The sequence below is a fragment of the Sapajus apella genome, unplaced genomic scaffold, assembly GCF_009761245.1.
Source record: "Sapajus apella isolate SASKATOON/1434 unplaced genomic scaffold, GSC_monkey_1.0 scaffold3, whole genome shotgun sequence".
Lineage (NCBI taxonomy): Eukaryota > Metazoa > Chordata > Mammalia > Primates > Cebidae > Sapajus > Sapajus apella.
The window spans coordinates 47378138-47398891 of record NW_022436943.1 but is presented as its reverse complement, the minus strand read 5'-3'; the positions used below and the strand labels follow the sequence as shown (position 1 = coordinate 47398891).

Genomic DNA, 20754 nt, shown 5'->3' with positions numbered 1-20754 from the left:
TTTAAAAAGGTCATTCTAGAAGTCACAAGACACTGTTTACAACTAACTTTAAAATGAGAAGCTGCTGTGCCCTTACTGGGCACGAGTTTAAATCCTCTTATAGTTGAAAACCTATCAAAGTTTCTGTGCTTATGCTGACTTCACTTAAGCCCATTAGAGAATGTGCCTTTCATTTTGCTGAATGCTCAGGCTTTGTTAAAAAAAAATAAGTAAATAAACAAAGCTGTACTTGCTTGGTTTAATTTAAAAATCTCTTCTCTAAACTAGGAGTACCTGCTCAACTCACTAGGGCTGGGGAGAAAAACATTAATTCATATTTCATCCATACCAACCATCCAAAACTCCTTGGAAGACATTCAGTCTAACTTTCCAATGAGTCAATTACCTTTAGAGTCAATTACCTCATCAACAAGAAAGCGGATTTTTTCCACAAAGTTCTGAGCTTCGTGAATCATTTCATCAAGAGATAACTTTTTCTTCTGCTGCTGAATGATCCCCTTGGCCTCCTTGCACATTGCCTCCTAAAACAAGACAAGAGTCAGTGTAGGTCTTTCTAGAGATCTGGACAACAAGCAGTGTCTTGTTGCTGAAGAGACCTGAAGGTCCTGGTGCACTCCGCGCTGAGCCACTCACATGGGCTGTTCCAGGGTCTGCCACTGTGCACGCTGCCCCCTTACTGGAAAGCTCACAGGACTATGAAGGTGGTAAATATCATCTCACCTCTGCTTGACAGATGAGAAGCTGAGGCCCAGAAAAGTCAGAGGCTTATCAAGGTCATATGGCTTATTAGCCAGCACCTGAATCCAGGCTGATATGGTTTGTCTTCCATCCAAATCTCACCTGGAATTGTAATTCCCATAATCCCCATGTGTCATGGGAAGGACCCACATGGGAGGTAATTTAATCATGGGGGTGGTTACCCTCATGCTGTTCTCATGATAGTGAGTTCTCATGAGATCTAATGGTTTTATAAGAGGCTTTTGCCCCTTTTGCTTGGCACTCCTCTTGCTGCCACCATGTAAGATGTGACTTGCTCCTCCTTGCCTTCTGCCATGACTGGAGGCCACCATGGCCTCCCTAGCCACGTGGAACTCTGAGTCAGTTAAACCTCTTTCATTTGTAATTACCCTGTCTTGGGTATGTCTTTATTAGTAGTGTGAGAACAGACTAACACACAGGCTTTCTGATATTTAACAACAACAACAATGATAATTGCAGCTTAAGGTGTATTAAGCTGTTACTCTGTGCCAGGCAACATCCGAACCACTGGATTAATCCTTTGTTACTCCTCATAACAGCAGTACGAAGTAGGTACTATTATTCCCATTTTACAGCTGAAGAAGCAGTAATGCAGCTACTGAATGGCAGAGCCAGAGCTGACCCTCAGCAGCATCCAGAGCCCATGTGCTTAACCACTGCACTTACCACTTCTTCCCAGAGGTACAGTGGCTGCTTTCAGACCAAGAAGACATCATTTGAGAAGTGCCACCAGGGAGCTCAGTATAAGCTTAGGGGAAAAAAAATCTTTACAGTGACTTCTAAGGCCCTGTGTGAGTTGGCCCTGCCACTGTCTGCTTCATCTTGTAATATTCCTTCCTCGCTCACTGTGCCTCAGGCACCCTGGTCCTCGGAAGCCCTAGAACATGACAAAGTTGGTCCATCCTAAAGCTGGTGTATTCGTCTGTTCTCATGCTGCTAATAAAGACATACCCAAGACTGGGTAATTTATAAAGGAAAGAGGTTTAATGGAGAACCCACAGTTCTACATGGCTGGGGAGGCCTCAGAATCATGGTAGAAGGCAAGGAGGAGCAAGTCATGTGTTACATGGATGGCAGCAGGCAAAGAAAGAGAGCTTGTGCAGGGAAACTCCCCTTTATAAAGCCATCAGATCTGTGAGACTTGTTCATTGTCATAAGAACGGCATGGGAAAGACCTGCCCCCCGGATTCGATTACCTCCTAGTGGGTCCCTCCCACAACATGTGAGCATTCAAGATGACATTTGGGTGGGGACACAGCCAAACCATATTAGTTGGTATACTTGGTGATTCCTCTTGCTCAAATGTTCTTCCTACACTCTACATGGCTGGTTTCTTCTCATCTTTCTGGCCTCAACTTAAATGTCACCAATGTGTTAAATTCCCCCATGTTTTCCTGATCACTGTGGCTTTTTAAGAGTTTCCTTTTTAATCATGATCTGTAATAATTTTTATGAATTTGCTGTTTACCTGTCTATCTTCTGTCTTCACCATTAATGTGTCAACTTCATTAGGACAAGGACCTCCACTGTTTTGCCTTTATTGTAGGCTCCGTGTCTAACAGAGCTCCTGGCACATAGGTGTTAAATAAATGTTTATGTACTGAATGAACCATTTGATCTAGAAATTCCTCAAGTACAAGCACCAAGTTCTTCCAGCTTTGTTCCCAGCATATAGCAGAGTGTGAGGCACATAAGAAGGCTCTGCTAATGTTGACTGGAAGAACTGCATACCTGCTATCTACCAGGCACTATGCTTGGAGCCCAGGCCTGGGACAGGAAGAAGAAATAACGCTTCCTTTCCCTGAGACATTGACAGTTTGGTAAGGTGAAAATAATACATGCACATAATTAAAATGTGTGAAGCATTGTGGTACTAGACAGGGGCAAAGCTGGTTACCTGGAGAATATGGCATTTGAGCTGAATTTTAAAACGTGAATAGAATTAATCAGAGAGTAAGAGGACAGAGGGAAAAATTACATTTGAATATACATAATCGTCAAGGATTCAAAACTGTCAGAGCATACGTACACGGGAAGGAACTAAAGAGGGATAAAGCTGGGATGCTAGGTTGGGACTAGACAATAAATAGCCCAATATATCATGTAGAAGGGATTTAGACTTTATCTTATGAATGACTAAGAGACACCAGTGATTTTTTTTTTTAAGCATAATGATCTAATCAGATTTGTGTTTTAGGAAGACCATGCTTGTTGTAATAAGGAAGATGGATTAGAAGAAGACTTTTGCAATACGCTAAGAAACTCAGTTTAGGCAGTGACTCTGAAGATGAAGAAGTGGAGTTTGTTCCAGAGTTATTAAGGGGCAGAACCTACAGGACCTGGTATTCAACTGGCTACTTAAGGTGAGAGATAAAGAGCCAATGTTGAAGCTTAGCCTTCTGGGTGGAGCAGTAAGTATAGCTGGCGGTGCCAATATCAGGATGTGGAACAAGGTTAGATAAGGTGACAGGCTCAGTAGGATACAAAGAGTTTGGGGTGATGTGAGACAAGCATGGAGGTACCCACTAGGAGGCTGGAAATGCAGGTCTAGAGATGAGGAGGGAGACCTGGACCACGAAAAAAAGATACTGAAATCATCAGGCCGAGGACTGTCAGACAATGTGAAGACAGAGCTCTGCAGAAAATGTGGAGCAGAGGGCAGCTGCAGAGACAGCACTTCAGCCACAGGTGCTGAGAAAAGCCATCATAGGAAGAAGGTCTTATTGGTGGTGGGAATCTAGCCTTCCTGAAATGTTCCAGAGGACAGAAAAGCAGCATTCTGGAAAGAAGGATGAATGAGGAGTTAGGAGACCTGGGTTTTAGTCTTTGGACTACAGTTAACTAGCTGTCATCTTTAGAAAAAAATCATTTAATCTCTCTGAGCCCCACTCATACTTTAAAACATCCCTGTCAAGTCAAGCGCTGAATAATTTTCTTTGCAGAATTATCCTGTCCTCACATGAAATGTCCCTTGGTGCCATTGTTGGAACTGACATTTCCAATTGAGTTAATCCAGGGCCTGACTGGGTCTGGCAATTCCAGTCACCAGTCATTGAACAAGAACTGGGCAGCTATTAGGCACCTAGCGTGTGCAGGTTCCCAGGATAGAGAGGGGCATCAACTACGGCCCTGTTCTCAAGAAGGGCTTACACATTTTAACACAATTCTCAATGAGGGAACCTGAAGTCAGGGAGCATAGTTTTGTTTTGTTTCCTCTCTTTCTCTCAGCTTGTGGGGCAGAGGGCCAAACAAGTCTACGCCTTTAACAAAATATGAAGGTCAAGAAAATGAGCAAGAGGGGGCTTGATCAGAATAGGAAGTAGGACCAGTGGGCTTCTAGCTCATCCTTGTAAACCTTCAATAAATGTTAATTTCTTTCCAACTTAACAAATATTCCCTTCTCACTCTTGTCTCTGCATCCCACAAATGTATGACCTTTAAACCTTATCCTCATTTGGTCTGTGACCTATGCCACATGTGTGAGGTTTATTTTTAAAGCTCATGTTTTAACTCTGTCCACAAAATATAAATAGATTTTCACATACCAGCTCCTGCCAGCAGAGCGTAAGACGTTTCTTATCTAAAGTGGTTTGGTTCAACATCTTGGGCTTTTTTTCTGCTTCAGAGATAAAGGCGCTATAAGAAAAGAATAACATTTTGAAACTTACTTAGTGAAAATCCATCTATTTAATTCCAGAGATTTGCAAATATCTTTTCTGCACTACATCGGAAAGCTTTTGAAGTCATAGAACCAAGATTTTTAATTTAGGCTTAAGCAACAATGTATTAACTTTTCCAAGAGACAAAAGGAGAACTGGAAATGATGCCCAGACCAAACATTAGTTTTGGGGAAGAGATATTTGTTTTTCCACTTTCAGTGCAATCTATTGTGATTGCTGTAAAAATTCATAACAAACCCCACAAAATGCTGTTTTCCTTCATCTTACAAATTTAACACACACCAAAAGTTTTCTGAAAAGTTGTATGTAAAACAAATATTTTAGATTCAATACTGAAATGTGTCCCCACTGTTTAAAAACAATAGGAAAGACTGAGTAGTAACATTTTTTGGAGATGAAGTTTAAAAATATGTTCAATCAGAAAATAGTAAAGATTATGAACACAATTCAAGAAGAAAAATGTAAATGGACTAAACACTTAGGAAAATAAGATATTGTCCTCACTAGTGATAACGTAAATGCAAATTAAAATCAATACCATTTTACCTATAAAAATGAATAATACTCAAGGTTGGTGAAGATGTTAGGAGCTAGTCGTTCCTCTACTCTATTGAAGGTGGGTGTAAACTGTTACAGTGTTTTAGAGGCAATTTGATCACACCTATCAAAATTTAAACTTGATTCTAAATTATACTAGAATTCTTGTCCTTCAAAAGTAATCGAACAATCTGACAAGATTATGTTTACACAATGATATTAATTGTAGCAAAATAAATGGGAACAACTTAAATATCATTAGGGACTAAATATATCATGCCACATACATGCAATTGAATATTCAGGATATCTATTATGTGCACCTACAGAAAGATGCCTGTGATATTTTGCTGAATGAAAAGATAACCTGCTGAGCAAAATGTGTGATATTGTTTATGAAGAAATACGATATTTTATGAGTATGTACATATGAGGGTATATGTTTGCAAATGCACAGAAAAAAGTCCAGGAGGACAAATCAAACTCTTCTCACTGGAGAGTGAGAGAATTGAGAAGAACTTTTCTACTTTATATATTTCTGTTTTTTTAAAAAAATGACAAGCATGATCATTTCAATGATGAGCACTTTTGATGAAAAAAATCAATTATAAAGGAAACACAAAGGAAAGTCTAAGATGCTACACCACCCAGTGCAAGGTCCTACCCCAGCCTCTACCCACTGGCGGCTGGAAGCCTCACCAGAAATCCTTCTTGGACACACTAGTTAAGCTATGTCTTCTTTAATTTTTTAAAAAGAGTAAAAAGGATTATATTTTGAGGAGGGAATTCCATTGCCCCAATTCCTGCCTTCACTTGTGGCAGAAGGAATTCATTTCACTCTCCAGAATGGATCAGTGCAGGTAGACATAATCACTTCTAATCCCTTTCCTTTCCCCACAAGGAGAATTAATTTGTTTCCTCATTAAAATTGGGGTAAATGACTATGGCACACATTTCTGTTCATTCTTCATCTTTCAGACCTAGCCTGCCTGCTGGCTGTGGATATCCCTCTTACCTTCACATGTCACATGGCAAGCAGCCTGTCCCTCTGAGGGGCAAGGGTGAGATGGGGGGAGAAGCCCTGTTGAGCTTCTTGGCCATGAACAGGTCAGGGGAACAGGAAACTTGCCTTGACCTTGGGTCCAAGCTGCTTTCTCAAACCCAACTTTTCCAGTGATAAAACTAACATTTTGATCTCTGTCTTATTCTAATATTTTTTCAGTTGGTTATAAACTTTAAGAAAAAAGGGGAATGATTAACTATCATCCCAAGTAATCTCATAACTTAGAAAAGTTATCAAACTATTAATTTGCTCATAAACACTTTCTAAAAATATGAATTGTGAAGCTTTTTTAAATGCTTAAAAGGAATTGCAGGTGGCACTAAACAGCTCACAGCAGGATCAGCACTAATATATATATTGCTTTTATAGTGAAAAACAAGAAATAAAAACTATTTCTTTGCTTCCCTTTTTTTGTAAAGTAAAAATTGTTGAGTAGTTGAGAGATTGAGGAGGCAGAACTTGAAAAGCTGAACACCAGAATTTAGCTACTTCTTGCCTTTCATCAAATGAATCTTCACTCCATTTCCATTAGTCCCATTATGACAAATTCTCATATCTGCTCGAATCTTAACCTAGTTAATTTCAAGGGTTAGTCCAGGGTTGTTTCCTTAAATGGTCAGCAGCCTCTAAGATGGCTCCAGTGAGTCCTACCTCCTGCAACTCATGCCACTGTGTAATCCCCTACCTTTGAAGGTAGGCTGGACCTAGTGACTTGCTTCTAACAGAATAGTCAAGAGTGATGGGCTGTCACTTCCAAGACTAGGCATGGGAGACTCTGACTTCTGTCTTACTGGGATGTTCTGACTCTTTGTGCTTGCTGGCTCTAATGAAGCCAGCTGTTCTGTCATGAGAGGCAGCTTAGAGAGGATCACATGGCAAGGCATTGAGGGTGGCCTCCAACCAATAGCTAGTGAAAAACTGAACTCTGCAAATAACCACGTGAGTGATCTTGGAAGTGAATCCATCCTAGTGGAACCTTGATATGACTGCCCAGGTGAGCCATTCCTGGACCCCCGACCCACAGAAATGGTAAGGTAATAGCTATGGTGTTAAGGCACTGAGTTTGGGGAAATTTGTTACTCAGTAAAAGATAACTATATGACCTATTTTTGATATTTTATTATATTGTCTGCCATCTGGAATAAGGGTTACTAATTGGTACTTAACATGTTGTACAAAAATTTCACTAAATAGTGTTGGGACACAGAAAACAATTCCCCAAAATATGGTGCTTCATGATGCTGAGTGCTTTGAAAATTGGAAGGCCTCCGAAATAAGCCTCAGAAGCAGGGTTTCTCTCTGACCTTTTCCACGTCTCCCTGTCTCTCTGACCCTCTTTACCAAAGTATCAGGAGAGACTCTAAATTTTCCAGTCTGACTGAGAAAGCTTAAATGTGATTGTCTTAAGACTCCCTCCCTAGAGATCTCATCAAATAACCAGGAAAGATCAACAACAGAGAAGAGACTAGAATCATCACCTGCCCAGAAAGACTTTTCGTCTATTCTACTAAGGAAGGACAGCTCCAAGAGATTACCTGGGAGACTTCATCTGTATAAAAAATAAGAGAACTTTTGTTCCTGTGCAGCTTCGTCCTTCACCTTCCCCTGAAGTCTGCCTCCCATCTCCCTGGTCCATTCATTCTTCCTGATGATTTACTGTCCCTCAAAAGAACTGTCTACATTCTCCATCTCCCATGTCCCCTCTGAAAAAGGGTATATACATTTCTGTATTGCACTGGGTAATTGAGAAATCACTCTGTGATTCTTGCCTGTGCGTTTTAGTACATTTGCATGCCTTTTCTCCTATTAATCTACTTTTTTCAGTTGATTTTCAGTAAGCCTTCAGAGAAGGGACGGGAGGTTTTCCCTCAGCCCCTACAATAGTATATTGAAATATACTATTCAGGCTTACTGAATAGTATATTTCACTGAAAATAGTTGATTTTCAGTGACCCTTCAGAGATGTTTTCCCTCAGCCCTACAATAGTATTTTATGTATTAATAGCTTATTCTTGAGACCATCTAAGTGTCAAATCATTTCTGAGTGTCTACCATATGCACAGCACCACGCTGGTGCACTAACACTACCAGCATTTTTCTTGTTTCCTACAGAGTCTCTGCAGTAAGTCTTTCTTTGCTTTTTCCCACTTGACTTATGTTTTAGTTGTTTAAGTGTCAGGAAGCAGTTGTCAGTCCACAAGCACTGGCTAAATTACTGAACAAAATTAAGATGGATACAGCACTATAAAACGGCCATTTGAATGCATGTGAAATCAACTACTTTCTGAAGGTAATTAAAAGTTGAGTCCACAGAAGCTCAGCTCTGCATATGTGGGCTGTCTCTCTCAGTACCTGCTTTGACTGATGAAGTCACTGAGCACTGTTTTCATTTTCTCTTCAGGTGCCTCCTCTGAAATCTTAATCAATTCTCTCATTTCTTCTATACTTTCTTCCTGAAAACAAACCACAGGGGTGGAGACATGAGGTGGTGGGAATGAGATTGGTAGTAGAGATACTCATTGTAACATACTAGAAATAACAGCTAGCTAATTTTTTTGTTTGTTTTGGAAATGAAGGAAGATTTCTCTGGTTTTCTTGTACTTGAATTGGGAAGTGCTACTGCATTCTAAGGTCGAATCTTCCTTTTTATAAGTGGAATTGGTCCAGTCCTGTTCAAACTCATTTTTTCTATTGTAGATCCATTCCCTAACTGGGTACCATTTATTTAGAATCTACCCTCTGTGGAAACCTAATAATTTGGGAAATAGCTAACAATGTAGAGTAATTCGATACAATTACCAAAACTTCTAAAGTAATGTTTTACATAGGAATATAATCATATTGAATAATCTCTGAAATTAAAGGGTTCCCTGTTCTTCTAATTACATGAGTTTTGGGTCAGATAATGGGACAGATTGTATATGGCAATGGCCCTATGCTTAATAATTAGACTTTTCTTTTGGGCCTAAATTCTAGAATTCTATTTAGTGGGCTGGAGGAAAATGGCACCTCAGGGGAAATATATGTGTTACTATTAGAATTTACAAAATTGTATTCTCTACCATATCCCAAAGTCTGGTGCCTGGGGACCTATGCTCCTCTCTTTACACCTTCACTATAAGAATAGGTAACACTGTGGCATAGTTAAGGACTTGGGTTCTGGGGTCAACTCCAGGCTCTAACACTTATAAGTGAACTAATGTATTTATGCCCAATTTCCTTATCTGTAGAATGGAATAATAACAGAACCCAACTACAACACTATAGCAGGGTGTGAATATCTTCGAACAGCACGTGGTAGTTAGTAAACATTCAGTCATGTTTCCCATGGTGGTTAGCCATGATATGCTAAGCATGGCAGGGATGCCAACACTGAGAAGGGAATTAGAAATGAATGTCACTATGGCTTCTAGGAAAAATTCTGATCTGCCTTGTCAAGACTCTTGGAGATAAATGATCTGTTCTGTCTGAAGGAGAAGTAAGACCAGCCCAACCAAGACAGTCTGTGACCTCCAAATGCTGTGACCCCAGACTAGGCCTTCTGACCCCTTTCAGAGTTTATCTCCATGAGGCCTGGAATCCCGATGGTCAGAGACAATACTTTGTTTTACACATTTAGAGACAAGTATTATAAAGCAAATGGGACAGATAAATTTGTTGACTTAGCATCGGTTTTAATGGGACAGGAGGGACAAGACAAGAGTGATCTGATGAGGCATGTGGGACGGAGTAGTGGGAGCATGGGAGTAGGAGAGAAGGACTTGCAAAGGGGAGGTACAAGATGTCAGAGAAAAAGAGGTCCCAGCCTTCTCTCCCTCCTGGGGCAGCTTAGGTGGGAAAATCTAGCATTGACTGCATATTAATTGGCACTATTTACAGTATAAAATACTTTCATATATTCAATTCCCCAAATAGTTATTTAGTCCCTATCAGGTGCCAAGTATTAGGCTAAATGCCATAGAAATCGTGGCATACAGTTATCGAACAATAAACACACAAATATATTGTGAACTATGATAAGAACTCCAAAGGAAAAGAACAGAGTATTGGCCAGGCACAATGGCTCATGTCTGTAACACTAGCAATCTGGAAGCCTGAGGCAGGAAGATTGCTTAAGCCCAGGAATTCCAGACTAGGCTGGGTAACACAGTGAGATCTTGTTTCTACAAGAAAAAAAAAAAAAAAAGGTCAGGCATGGTGGTGCATGTGTACCTGTAGTTTCAACTACTTGACATGCTGAAGTGGGAGGCCTTACTGAGCCTGGGAGTTCAAGACCAGTCTGGGCAACACAGTGAGACTCCATCTCTACAAAAATTTTAAAAAATTAGCCACATTTGGTGGTACATGCCTGTGGTCCCAGCTACATGGAAGGCTGAGGCAGGAGGATTACTTGAGCCTAGAAGGTCAAGGCTGCAGTGAGCTGTGATTTTACCACTGCATTCCAACCTGAGTGACAAATCAAGAACCCCCTTCTCAAAAAAAAAAAAAAAAAAAAAAAAAAGAGAAGAAAAAAAAAAACCCAAACAGGGTGTTATATAAGAAGGTAAGGGGTTAGAAGGTGTCAGAATCTTCCCTGAGGAAGTCTGAAGCTGAGCCACTGAGCCTGGAATTTGGCTGGGTTACAAGGTGAAGACTGCAGAGGGGCAAAGTAACAGAGGAACCAGCATTGTGATGGATGCAAGGCTTAAAGGAACTTGGTTTCTTCAAGAGACACAAAGGAGACCAGTGTGGTTAGAACAAAGTGAGGGAGGAAGAACATAAGAAAAATGGGGCTGTAGAGGTAGGCAGGGCCTGATCTTGTAGGGAGTTGTCCACCATGCCAGGAACTTAGGATTTTTTATTAGTTGAAGCCAGGATCTGCCTATTTTGTGGGAAAGTTGTCAACTCCTGCCCTTTGGAGATTAGAAAAACAGCCTACACCTAGATCCTGTAACAGCCAGAAGTAGAGCATGGATTTGAATTCAGGTAGTTTGATTGAAGTCCAGGAATTTTACAGAATGTAGTCTCATTCCCCTAGATTTGCATGGTAGGATCCACGAGCCCTCCAAATGCAGCATCCTCAATTTATTTGTATTTAAACTGAGGTCAACACCCTCTACTGGGTAGATTTTAAAAATTCCTTCCCCCAAAACAGCTTCCCAATTCTCGAATCCATCACCCTACCATCAGAGTCACCTACCAGAAAGTCTGCCATTTTCTCTAGCATGTTGGACCAGTGCAGCCTGAAGGTCTGGTCTCCCCAAGAGCTGATGAAGTAGACACAGGGCTTCTTATCCTCAAATGGCAAATAGTTGTAATTCCTGTGAAAACAATTAGGTCTGGGAGTTAGCTGGTAATCAGTGTTTTCCAGGCAACCCCAGTCACATGTTAATGTTTTATATGTTCTAGGCAGGACTGGAAAGGCATGGTGACAAAACTATCAGACTTTTAACACCATCCTTCATCTATAACTGGGGACCTGTGAGCAATGAACAATGAACAGTAGATGGCTACAATGGAGAGGTATTAACAGCTACCATCAGAACCGGAACAAAGCTTAGAAATGACCACTAGAGGGCAGGGTTTTTTTTAAGCAGGCCTTTTTCAAGAAGGATGGCTTACTTTTTATTTAATTCATTTAATTCATTTATTTATTTTTAAAAGGCAGGGTCTTGCTCCATCACCCAGGCTGGAGTATAGAAAGAGGGTGGTTTTAAATGAGAGAGGGCAAAAGTGAAGTGTTTTTAGTTTCTATGTGCCAGGCATGTGTGAAAGTCAAAATAACAGATGTATTCCATAGTGGCTGGACTAGTTTACATTCCCAACAGCAACGTAGAAGTGTTCCCTTTTCACTGCATCCACACCAACGTCTATTATTTTTTGATTTTTTGATAATGGCCATTCTTGTGGGAGTAAGGTAGTATCGCAATGTGGTTTTGATTTGCATTTTCCTGATCGTTAGTGACACTGAGCATTTTTTCATATGTCTTTTGGTCATTTGTATATCTTCTTTTGAGAATTGTCTATTCATGTCCTTAGCCCACTTTTTGAAGAAATTGTTTTTTTCTTGCTAATTTGACTTCCTTGTAGATTCCAGTTATCAGTCCTTTGTCAGATATACAGATTGTGAAGATTTTCTCCCACTTTGTGGGTTGTCTGTTTACTCTGCTGACTGTTCCTTTTACTGTGCGAAAGCTCTTTAGTTTAATTAAACCCATCCATTTATCTTTGTTTTTGTTGCATTTGCTTTTGGGTTCTTGATCATGAAATCTTTGCCTAAGCCAATGTCTAGAAGGATTTTTCCGATGTTATCTTGTAGAATTTTTATAGTTTCAGGTCTTAAAGAACCAAAACTAGAACTACCATTTGATCCAGCAATTCCACTGCTGGGTATCTACCCAGAGGAAAAGAAGTCATTATTGAAAAAGAATATGCACGAGCATGTTTATAGCAGCACAGTTGACAATTGCGAAAATGTGGAACCAGCCCAACTGCGTGTGTGTGTGTGTGTGTGTGTGTGTGTGTGTGTGTACGCACACATACACTGCAGTTTGGAATGGAAGACAGACAGAGTTTGTGGAGTGGCCAGAGATGAAGCTGGAGAAGTAGCCTGGGATCCAATCCCTAAGCTGTAGCCTCTGGAATCCAGTTGTTCTTTTTAGCTCTCCCATACAAATTTCTTCTGAAGGAGACAATAAAATAAGTGAAGGTGCCCTATAGTCTGTTCTGTAGAAAATAAACCAGCAGGTATTTATTCAGAAAAGAAGCCACATAAGTTTTTGGCAGAAAATGAGGTTGTTATTACGGCAGAAGAACAACAACAAATTTAGAAACCAAACTGCTCTATTTTGCCTCCTTAAAAATTATTGCACTAAGAATCCTGCAGATAAATTCCCACCCCAAATCTTACTTTGTCTCAAGGTTTCTTTGGTTTGGGTCATTTTGCGCTAATGATGTTCAAGACTTTGTCTCTTTGGTTCTCAGGGACCTCCTAGTCTTAGCATGTCTGCATGGACGAGGATGCTGTGGCTTCCTAGGCAAACTGCAGTGCAGCTGGAGGGCAGCAGATGGGAAGGTGCTATGCTGCTGGTGGAAAGAGAAGACTGCCAGACTGAATGGCTATCCTGACACAGGAGCAGCCTTGTGACGTTTGGTCCTCACATGATGACCCGCCACTGGATATCTTTTTCTCCAGTCTCATCCCAGAGCTCCAGCCTAGTAAATAAACTGCATGTAAATGCATGTGCTTCGCAAAACTGGAAAGCCCAGAAGAGATGCAAGGTGACATTTTAATGGGGGCAACAAGTAAGTTGTGTGTGTTTATATATATGTACACATGCATGTATGTGTATGCATATATGTACACACATGTATAGGGATCTTTTATAGAAAGAACATTTTCCATTTTGGCTGCTGCCTCCCTGGCTTGTGACTACACAGACATAACCTCAATGTAGTGACTGAAGAGAGTATAAAAAAACCCAACTGTACCCAAAAAAAAAAAAAAATGCCGGTATGACTTACTTTAGTCTCCTTGAGCCAGCAGGCAAGCACTAACATGAGGTGCATCCAAGGATGGTTTGAGACCTCTCATCTCTTCCTAAACCCTTCCCTTACCTTCCTCCCCTGAAATCCCCACCAACAGTCAACAATGGCTAGTCTATCAGGGTGGACAACGTCTTTACTGACTGGCGCCAGTGCAAAGATACAGAGTACCTCTAAGTAGTCTCAGAACAGTTCCCCAGAGCTCCAGATCCAGCTATTTCCTCACTGATGTCCTCAGTTTTGAGAATAAAGGACAGGGGAATTTGAGGTTCTCCCTGGTGTTGTGCAGAATGTCCAATAAAGAAGTATGGCTTTCAGGGAGCCAAAAAAAGACCCCAAAGAAGGTGATTCATGGAAGGCCCATGGAACGACAGGGTTTAGAAAAGGCAGGGAATGCTCAAAAACAAGAGGACGAACAGCTAAGACTATTTCAACTGACTCCATTGTCCTAAACACCCTCCCTCAATCCCTGAAGCACATTCTCATGCTTTAAGATGTTATCCTTTCTGTGACCTTTCCCAACTCCTTCCCTCCTCCCCAGTGGGATTAGTTACTCACCTCACTCTGTACTCATAGTACTCTGTATCCAATCCAATTATAGTAATTCCTTAACTTATTCAAAAACAATCATGAGCACCTACTACCATTCACTGGTCACAAAGATGATCAGATATGCGTGTGAATAAGGGATAGTCCCTGGCCTCAACATGCTCCCAGTTTAAGAGAGAAGAGAGACAGGTAAAAACATCTTCAATCAGTGCTTGAGGGAGGTGAGGATAGAAGTCCAAATCAGACTAGGGATTCAGGGAAAGGAATTGGCTTTGTGTTGAACCTAGCAGATCTGTTGACAGGCAGAAGGAAGAGTGTGTTCAAAGGTCCAGAAGCAGCACACAGCAGGACATACTGGGAAACTGCCAGGGGCCCTGTAGTTTGGAACAGAAGACAGACAGAGTTTGTGGAGTGGCCAGAGATGAAGGTGGTGAAGTAGACAGGGATCAAATCCATCCATAAGCTATGGCCTCTGGATTTAATCTTGAAAGCCACAAGGAGTCAACGAGTGATGTGAACCAGGGGAGTGACTGGTTCATGTAGTTTAGTGAAGGTCTTGAATAAGATCCAAGCCAGGTAGGAGGTTTTATTGTTGCTGTTTTCTAGTAATCCAGGCTGAAGATACCAATGGCCAGAAGTTTTTAAATGGCAACAGATATGAGAAGTACTTAAGAACTGTATTGACTGACTTTGTTACTGAGCAGATAAAGGTTGGAAGGAAGAGAGAACAGTCGACAAGCTTGTCTGTGGCTTGGAGGACTCAGAATGGTGGGCTCAGTCCATGAGACAGGAAAAATAGGGAAAGAAGAAAAGTTGTTGGTGAAGAAAATGAGCCTGGTGAGTAATCTGTAGGACATCTGAGTGGGAGTGCTTAGATCTGCTGCTCAGGAAAGAGGACTGTCTAGGTAAACAGATTTGGGAGTCCCTGTTATCCTGAGAGTGGTCATGGGTCAGTCTCCAGAAAGTGTCTAGATGGGAAAGAGCAAAGGGACTGAGGAGCATAGCAATGTAGCCTTCTCAGGGCCATGCCACACCTCCATTCCTTTCACATGTAAGATGTGGAAAGAAACATGATTTCATGAGAATGTAATAACATCATGGATACTTCAAGATCTGGCAATAAAGGACTCTCACTACACTATCCCTTCTCATTTGATCGGTACTTGACACTACTTTCTTTTTAAAAATTCTATAATTTTACTTCTATTTGCAGGTTAAAAATTTGCATGGATTAAAGGAGAGCAGTGAGAGTACATGTAAGTGCCCCAGCTGCTTTCTGAAATGATCTTTTCTGGTGCTTGACAATTTTTTTTTGAGTCTTTCAGTTTACAAATGACTGTGTCAAAAATAAGATAAGAAATTATGTATTCAATAATCCCATCAAACTGAATTTATATAATAGCAGAATTCTGATGAATATAATAAGAGGGTTTGGATTGCAATTGTAAATTCTGAGCTTCCTATTTTATTATGCTTCACTTAAAGAATAAAGGGTGCTTCAGATATAATCATCATCATCATCATTGCTCTGCCTTTAAATGAATTACCTAGGTGTGTTATCTGGATTAAATTCAGTTGAATGGTACTTAACATCTTGCCCCTGTTTGCACCTTGTTCCCATAGCTGAGATTGTAAAAATTATGTTTCTTATTTTACTGAAGAACTGAAGGAAACAGTTCTAGAAATTGGACAAAATCCTACCACCAAAATCCTTGGCTGTTCTCCCCGGCTGTGTCTCCTACCTGTTCCCTTCTGTCACCAGTGGCTTCTCTGGGTGAGTGGTGGAGGCCATAGGAATGGGAGCATCATGGGTCGCATCCCCTTGTCCTTCCTGAAGCAGCGGAAGGAGGTCTTCTTCAGCTGATTCAGCTGACTTCTTACTCCCACGATGGGACCCTCCATCAATCAGGTTTCCAAAATTACCTGCAGAGGCAGTAGCAAGAAGAAAGGGGGTGGGTGTCAATAACCACAATCAGTCTGCTTGGCATAAAGGATCCAAGCTCAAGTTCTCCGACGGCAATAAGGTAAGCTCTCATTATGAAGGTGGAAAGAGCATGGTCAGACCAAAGAAAAGACTGACAATGACAATCAACTGTCATCTCTGTTCATCTTATTTTCTCTTTTGTAATAACTATACAAATGACAAAGTGGAAAACACAATCAACCCTCTCCTCCTGATAAAGGAGTTGTAATACTTTCCACCTAGTTTAAAAAAAATAAAAAATCACAATCAACTAAAACAGAGTCACTAGAAATCACAAAACTGTTATAACCATTTTAAACATTTTAGTATATAATCTTGCAAAACTTTTTATAAAGATGTTGGTTAAGAATCATAAATATGTTATTTTGTAACCTGCCTTTTTCTTTATGAACACCTTTCCAAACCTGCTTCTCCTTTAAGAGAAGACTTTCTTATCTAAATCCCCAAAGACAATATCATGTTTAAGAAAGAGCGAGAGAGAGAAATGGGATAGGGAGAGAGGGAAGGAAAACATCATTTTTTCCCCTACCAATAGTTCAGCTTTTGTGCCACAAACGTCTTTGTATAGGAATAGACATTGCCTGCAGGCATGTTGGCATCACTGATCTTTCCATTTTATAATCTGATTTCAAATGCTTAAAAGATTTAGATGAACATTCCTCTCTTTCGGAAGGAGCCCCAAAGCTAGCCATATTATAGAGTTGGCTGACTTTGTTCAAATCAAGAAAGGTTCAGGATCAAAAGCCCATAATCACAAGGACCCCTTAACTTGGGAAGCCTTCCTAACTTCTCCCTCCCTGACCACTGCCTCTCCTCTGCAGGATGGCCAGGTGTCATTACTCTGTCTTCCTGAAGTAGCCATTGGTGGTGTCCCACCCAGATCCTCTCTACCAGGAAGGAGCCCCCAAACTCCAGATACTGAGATGGTTGCTAACAGCTTACAACGGCCATCTTCCATGGAGAATTACCTTCTACTGATGGAGTCTGCCTCTCCCCAGAAGATTATAAGGCCTCCTTCTTGTGCCTGAAGCCACTCACAGCTTGGTATGGGGATGTAAAAGCCCATCCCACTTGCCTCAAAGTGGGGCCAAGTCTGTGATGTCACTTGCTTGAGAGCTTCTCACAGAATCAGGCTGTGGCTGGTCTCCCTGCCCTCAGAGACCTGTCCTATGCTACATCACCAACTTATTTTATTTCATTTTCTCTTTTGTAATAACTACACTAATGACAAAGTAGAAAACACAATCAACTAAAAAAAAGAGTCACTAGAAATCACAAAACTGTTATAACCATTTTAAACATTATAGTGTATAACCCTGCAAAACTTTTTATAGAGATGTTGGTAAAGATCTCCTGAGAGCATGCCACCCAAATCTCACACGTATAAGAATCTTCCCAAGTTTTGTTTCTGGGAAACTAACCTAAACAGGTCCCTAATGTCACATCATATTCCCATGATTCCTCTGCCATCTCGTTTTCAGATAATTTACTTAGATGTCTGCAAATGTCTTGAGAATGGAAAGAGTATCTTGCTAATTTTTGTGTCTCTACTAGTCATGGGGCAAACACAGGGAGGGTCTTGATTCAAGGATAAAGAACCTAAAAGCAGCAAGAGAAAGGAAACAACATACAAAGAAGCTCCAATACATCTGTCAGGAGACTTCTCAGTGGAAACCTTACAGGCCAAGAGAGAGTGACATGTCATATTTAAAGTGCTAAACAATAACAACAAAAAACCCTTTTATTCTAGAATAGTATATTTAGCAAAATATCCTTTAAACATGAAGGAGAAATGAAGACTTTCACAGACAAACAAAAGCTGAGAGATTTCACCAACACTAGGCCTGTCCTGAAAGACATGCTAAGGGGAGTTTTTCAATCTGAAAGAAAAATATGTTAATGAGCAAAAGAAATCATCTGAAGGTACAAAACTCACTGGTAGTAGTAAGTACACAGAGAAACATAGAATATCGTAACACTGTAATTGTGGTGTGTAAATTACTTGTATCTTTAGTAGAAAACTAAAAGATGAACCTATCAAAAATAAATAACTACAACAGCTTTAAGACACGAACAGTGTAGTAAGATATAACCAGAAACAACACATGTTTAAAAGTGAGGCAATGAAATTAAAGTGTAGAGGTTTTGTTCATTTTCTCTTTGCTTTTTTGCTTCTTTATACAGTGTTATCATCAATTTAAAACGGAGGTTATAAGATAGCAATTTCAAGCCTCATGATAACCTCAAATCAAAACATGTACAACAGATACACAAAATATTAAAAGCAAGAAATTAAAACATGCTAGAGAAAATCGCCATCACTAAAACAAACACAGTAAGGAAAAAAAGGAAGATAAGAATATCTACAATAAAATTGAAGGTTAGTGGATAAACTCTCCAGTCTAAAGATATAGAGTGGCTGAATAAATAAAAACAATACATAAATGAAAACACGAGGTCGAATGATCTGCTGCCTATAAGAAATACGCTTCACATATAAATACAAGTAGAGACTGAACAAAATGAAAAAGGGTATTCCATGCAAATGAAACAAACAAAAAACAGGAGTAGCTACACTTATATCACATAAAAGAGATTTCAAGATAAAAATTATGAAGAGAGACAAAGAAGGTCACTAAACAATGATAAAGGAGTCAGTTCGGCAGGAGGCTATAACAATTGAAAATATACAGATGCCCAATGCTGAAGCACCCAGATCTATAAAGGAATTATAAAGAGAAAGATAGACTCCAACCCAATAATAGCTGGAGACTTCAAATCCCTACTTTCGGCACTGGAAAAATCATCCAGACCAAAAAAAAAAAAAAAATCAACAGAAAAACATTGGACTTAATCTGCACCATGGAACAAATGGACCTAATAGATATTTATAGAACATTTCCTCTAATGGCTACAGGGTACACATGGATCATTTTCAAGGACAGACCATATGTTAGGCCACAATCAAGTCTTTAAAAATTCAAAACAATTAAAATTATATTAAGCATATTCTCTGATTATAATGGAATAAGACTAGAAATCAATAACAAGAGAAATTTTGGAAATGACATGAGCATATATAAACAATATATTCCTGAATGGCCAGTGGATCAATAAAGAACTTAAGAAGAAAATTTTAAAATTCCTTGAAACAAATAATGGAAACAACATACCAAAACCTATGGGATATAGCAAAAGCAGTACTAAGAGGAATGTTTACAGCAATAAGCACCTACATCAAAAACTAGAAAAAGATAAAATAAACAAACTAAGGATGCATCTTAACTGGAAAGCAGGCTGGGTCAGTGGCTCACACCTGTAATTCCAGCACCTTGGGTGGCTGAGGCAGGTGGATCACAAGGTCAAGAGATCTAGACCATCCTGGCCAACATGGTGAAAGGACGTCTCTACTAAAATACAAAAATTAGCTGGGCATCGAGGAGCACACCTGTAGCCCTAGCTACTTGGGAGGCTGACAGGAGAATCACTTGAATCCCGGAGGCAGAGTTTGCAGTGAGCCGAGATTGCACCACTGTACTCCAGCCTGGTAACAGAGTAAGACTCTGTCTCAATAAAAAAAAAAAAAAAAAAAAAAAAAAAAAATTGGAAAAGCAAGAGCAAACAAACTCAAAATTAGTAGAAGGAAAGAAATAATACAGAGCAGAGCAGATTGGTGTTTTGAAAAGATAAGATTGACAATCCGGTAGCCAAACTAGGAAAAAAAGAGAAGACGCAAATAAATAAAATCAGAGATGAAAAAGAAGACATTGCAACACATACCACAGAAATTCAAAGGATCATTAGAGACTGCTATGAACAACTATGGCTAGACCCAGAGGGACAGCAGGATTCGCAGTAGTCTGGCTCTCAGGGAGTCCTACTCCTAGGGAAAGGAACAGAGCATCGCATTAAGGGAGCACCCTGTGGCACAAAAGAATCCACATAGCAGGCCTTGAGTCCCAGGACTTTCTGCTGGTGGGACGTTTCTTTCAACAGAGGCACAGCTGCAGTGCTGGGCTGAACAGGGAAAGTCTGTAACTCTACCCCAAAACAGTCAGGCAGTCCTGGTGTTCATTCAGGGTCTTGGAGAAGGGGATTTCTTTTCCCCCTTGCCCACCACTGCAGACATAGCTACAGCTTCTCTCACAGGAGCTTTGCATGGGTGTACGTATTGCCTTTCCAGTTGTCTGCATCCTTACAGGAGAACTGTCCTCCAGGTTCAGGCTTGTATGAGGGGTAGATTCATAATCTCTAACTACTTGGAGCATCAACATTCCTGCAGATGAGAAAAGGTGCCTATTTGATCTGAATAGCTGGAACACTGGTTTAGGAGTGTGACTGGGAGGTGGATGGTATTCCTGCTTGCCTGGCATAGAAGCTGAGGTGGCTTCTAGCCTTCCCCCTAATAAGTCTTCAGTTCATTACCCTGACATTATACCTTGACAGAGGTGGCTAGAGCTCCCCTAGCCACCTCTGTCAAGATTGGGACCTCTGCCGACCTTTGGGTATTGCATTTACCCACCTGCTTTAGCCACAACCAGTTAAAACTCATGGACACTTCTCCTACTGGCCTGAGACTGAACTCTTCAACCCAGTATATAAAATACTGGGGAAAAAAGTTAATTTAAAAATGCACACCACAGGGGAATGACATAGGC

At 40.4% G+C, this 20754-nt stretch overlaps 1 protein-coding gene across 3 annotated transcripts in view; it reads right to left on the bottom strand.

The window, feature by feature from the left end:
* FER1L6 (fer-1 like family member 6) overlaps positions 1 to 20754 on the bottom strand; it is a 212071-nt gene that overhangs the window by 93666 nt on the left and 97651 nt on the right. For all 3 annotated transcript variants that reach the window (XM_032253154.1, XM_032253169.1, XM_032253162.1), the window contains 5 exons: positions 15855 to 16035; positions 11219 to 11339; positions 8392 to 8492; positions 4305 to 4395; positions 402 to 521 (listed from right to left, as the gene is read on the bottom strand). In XM_032253154.1, coding sequence (XP_032109045.1) covers positions 402 to 521; positions 4305 to 4395; positions 8392 to 8492; positions 11219 to 11339; positions 15855 to 16035 — 614 coding nt within the window. The remainder of the gene's footprint in view (positions 1 to 401; positions 522 to 4304; positions 4396 to 8391; positions 8493 to 11218; positions 11340 to 15854; positions 16036 to 20754) is intronic.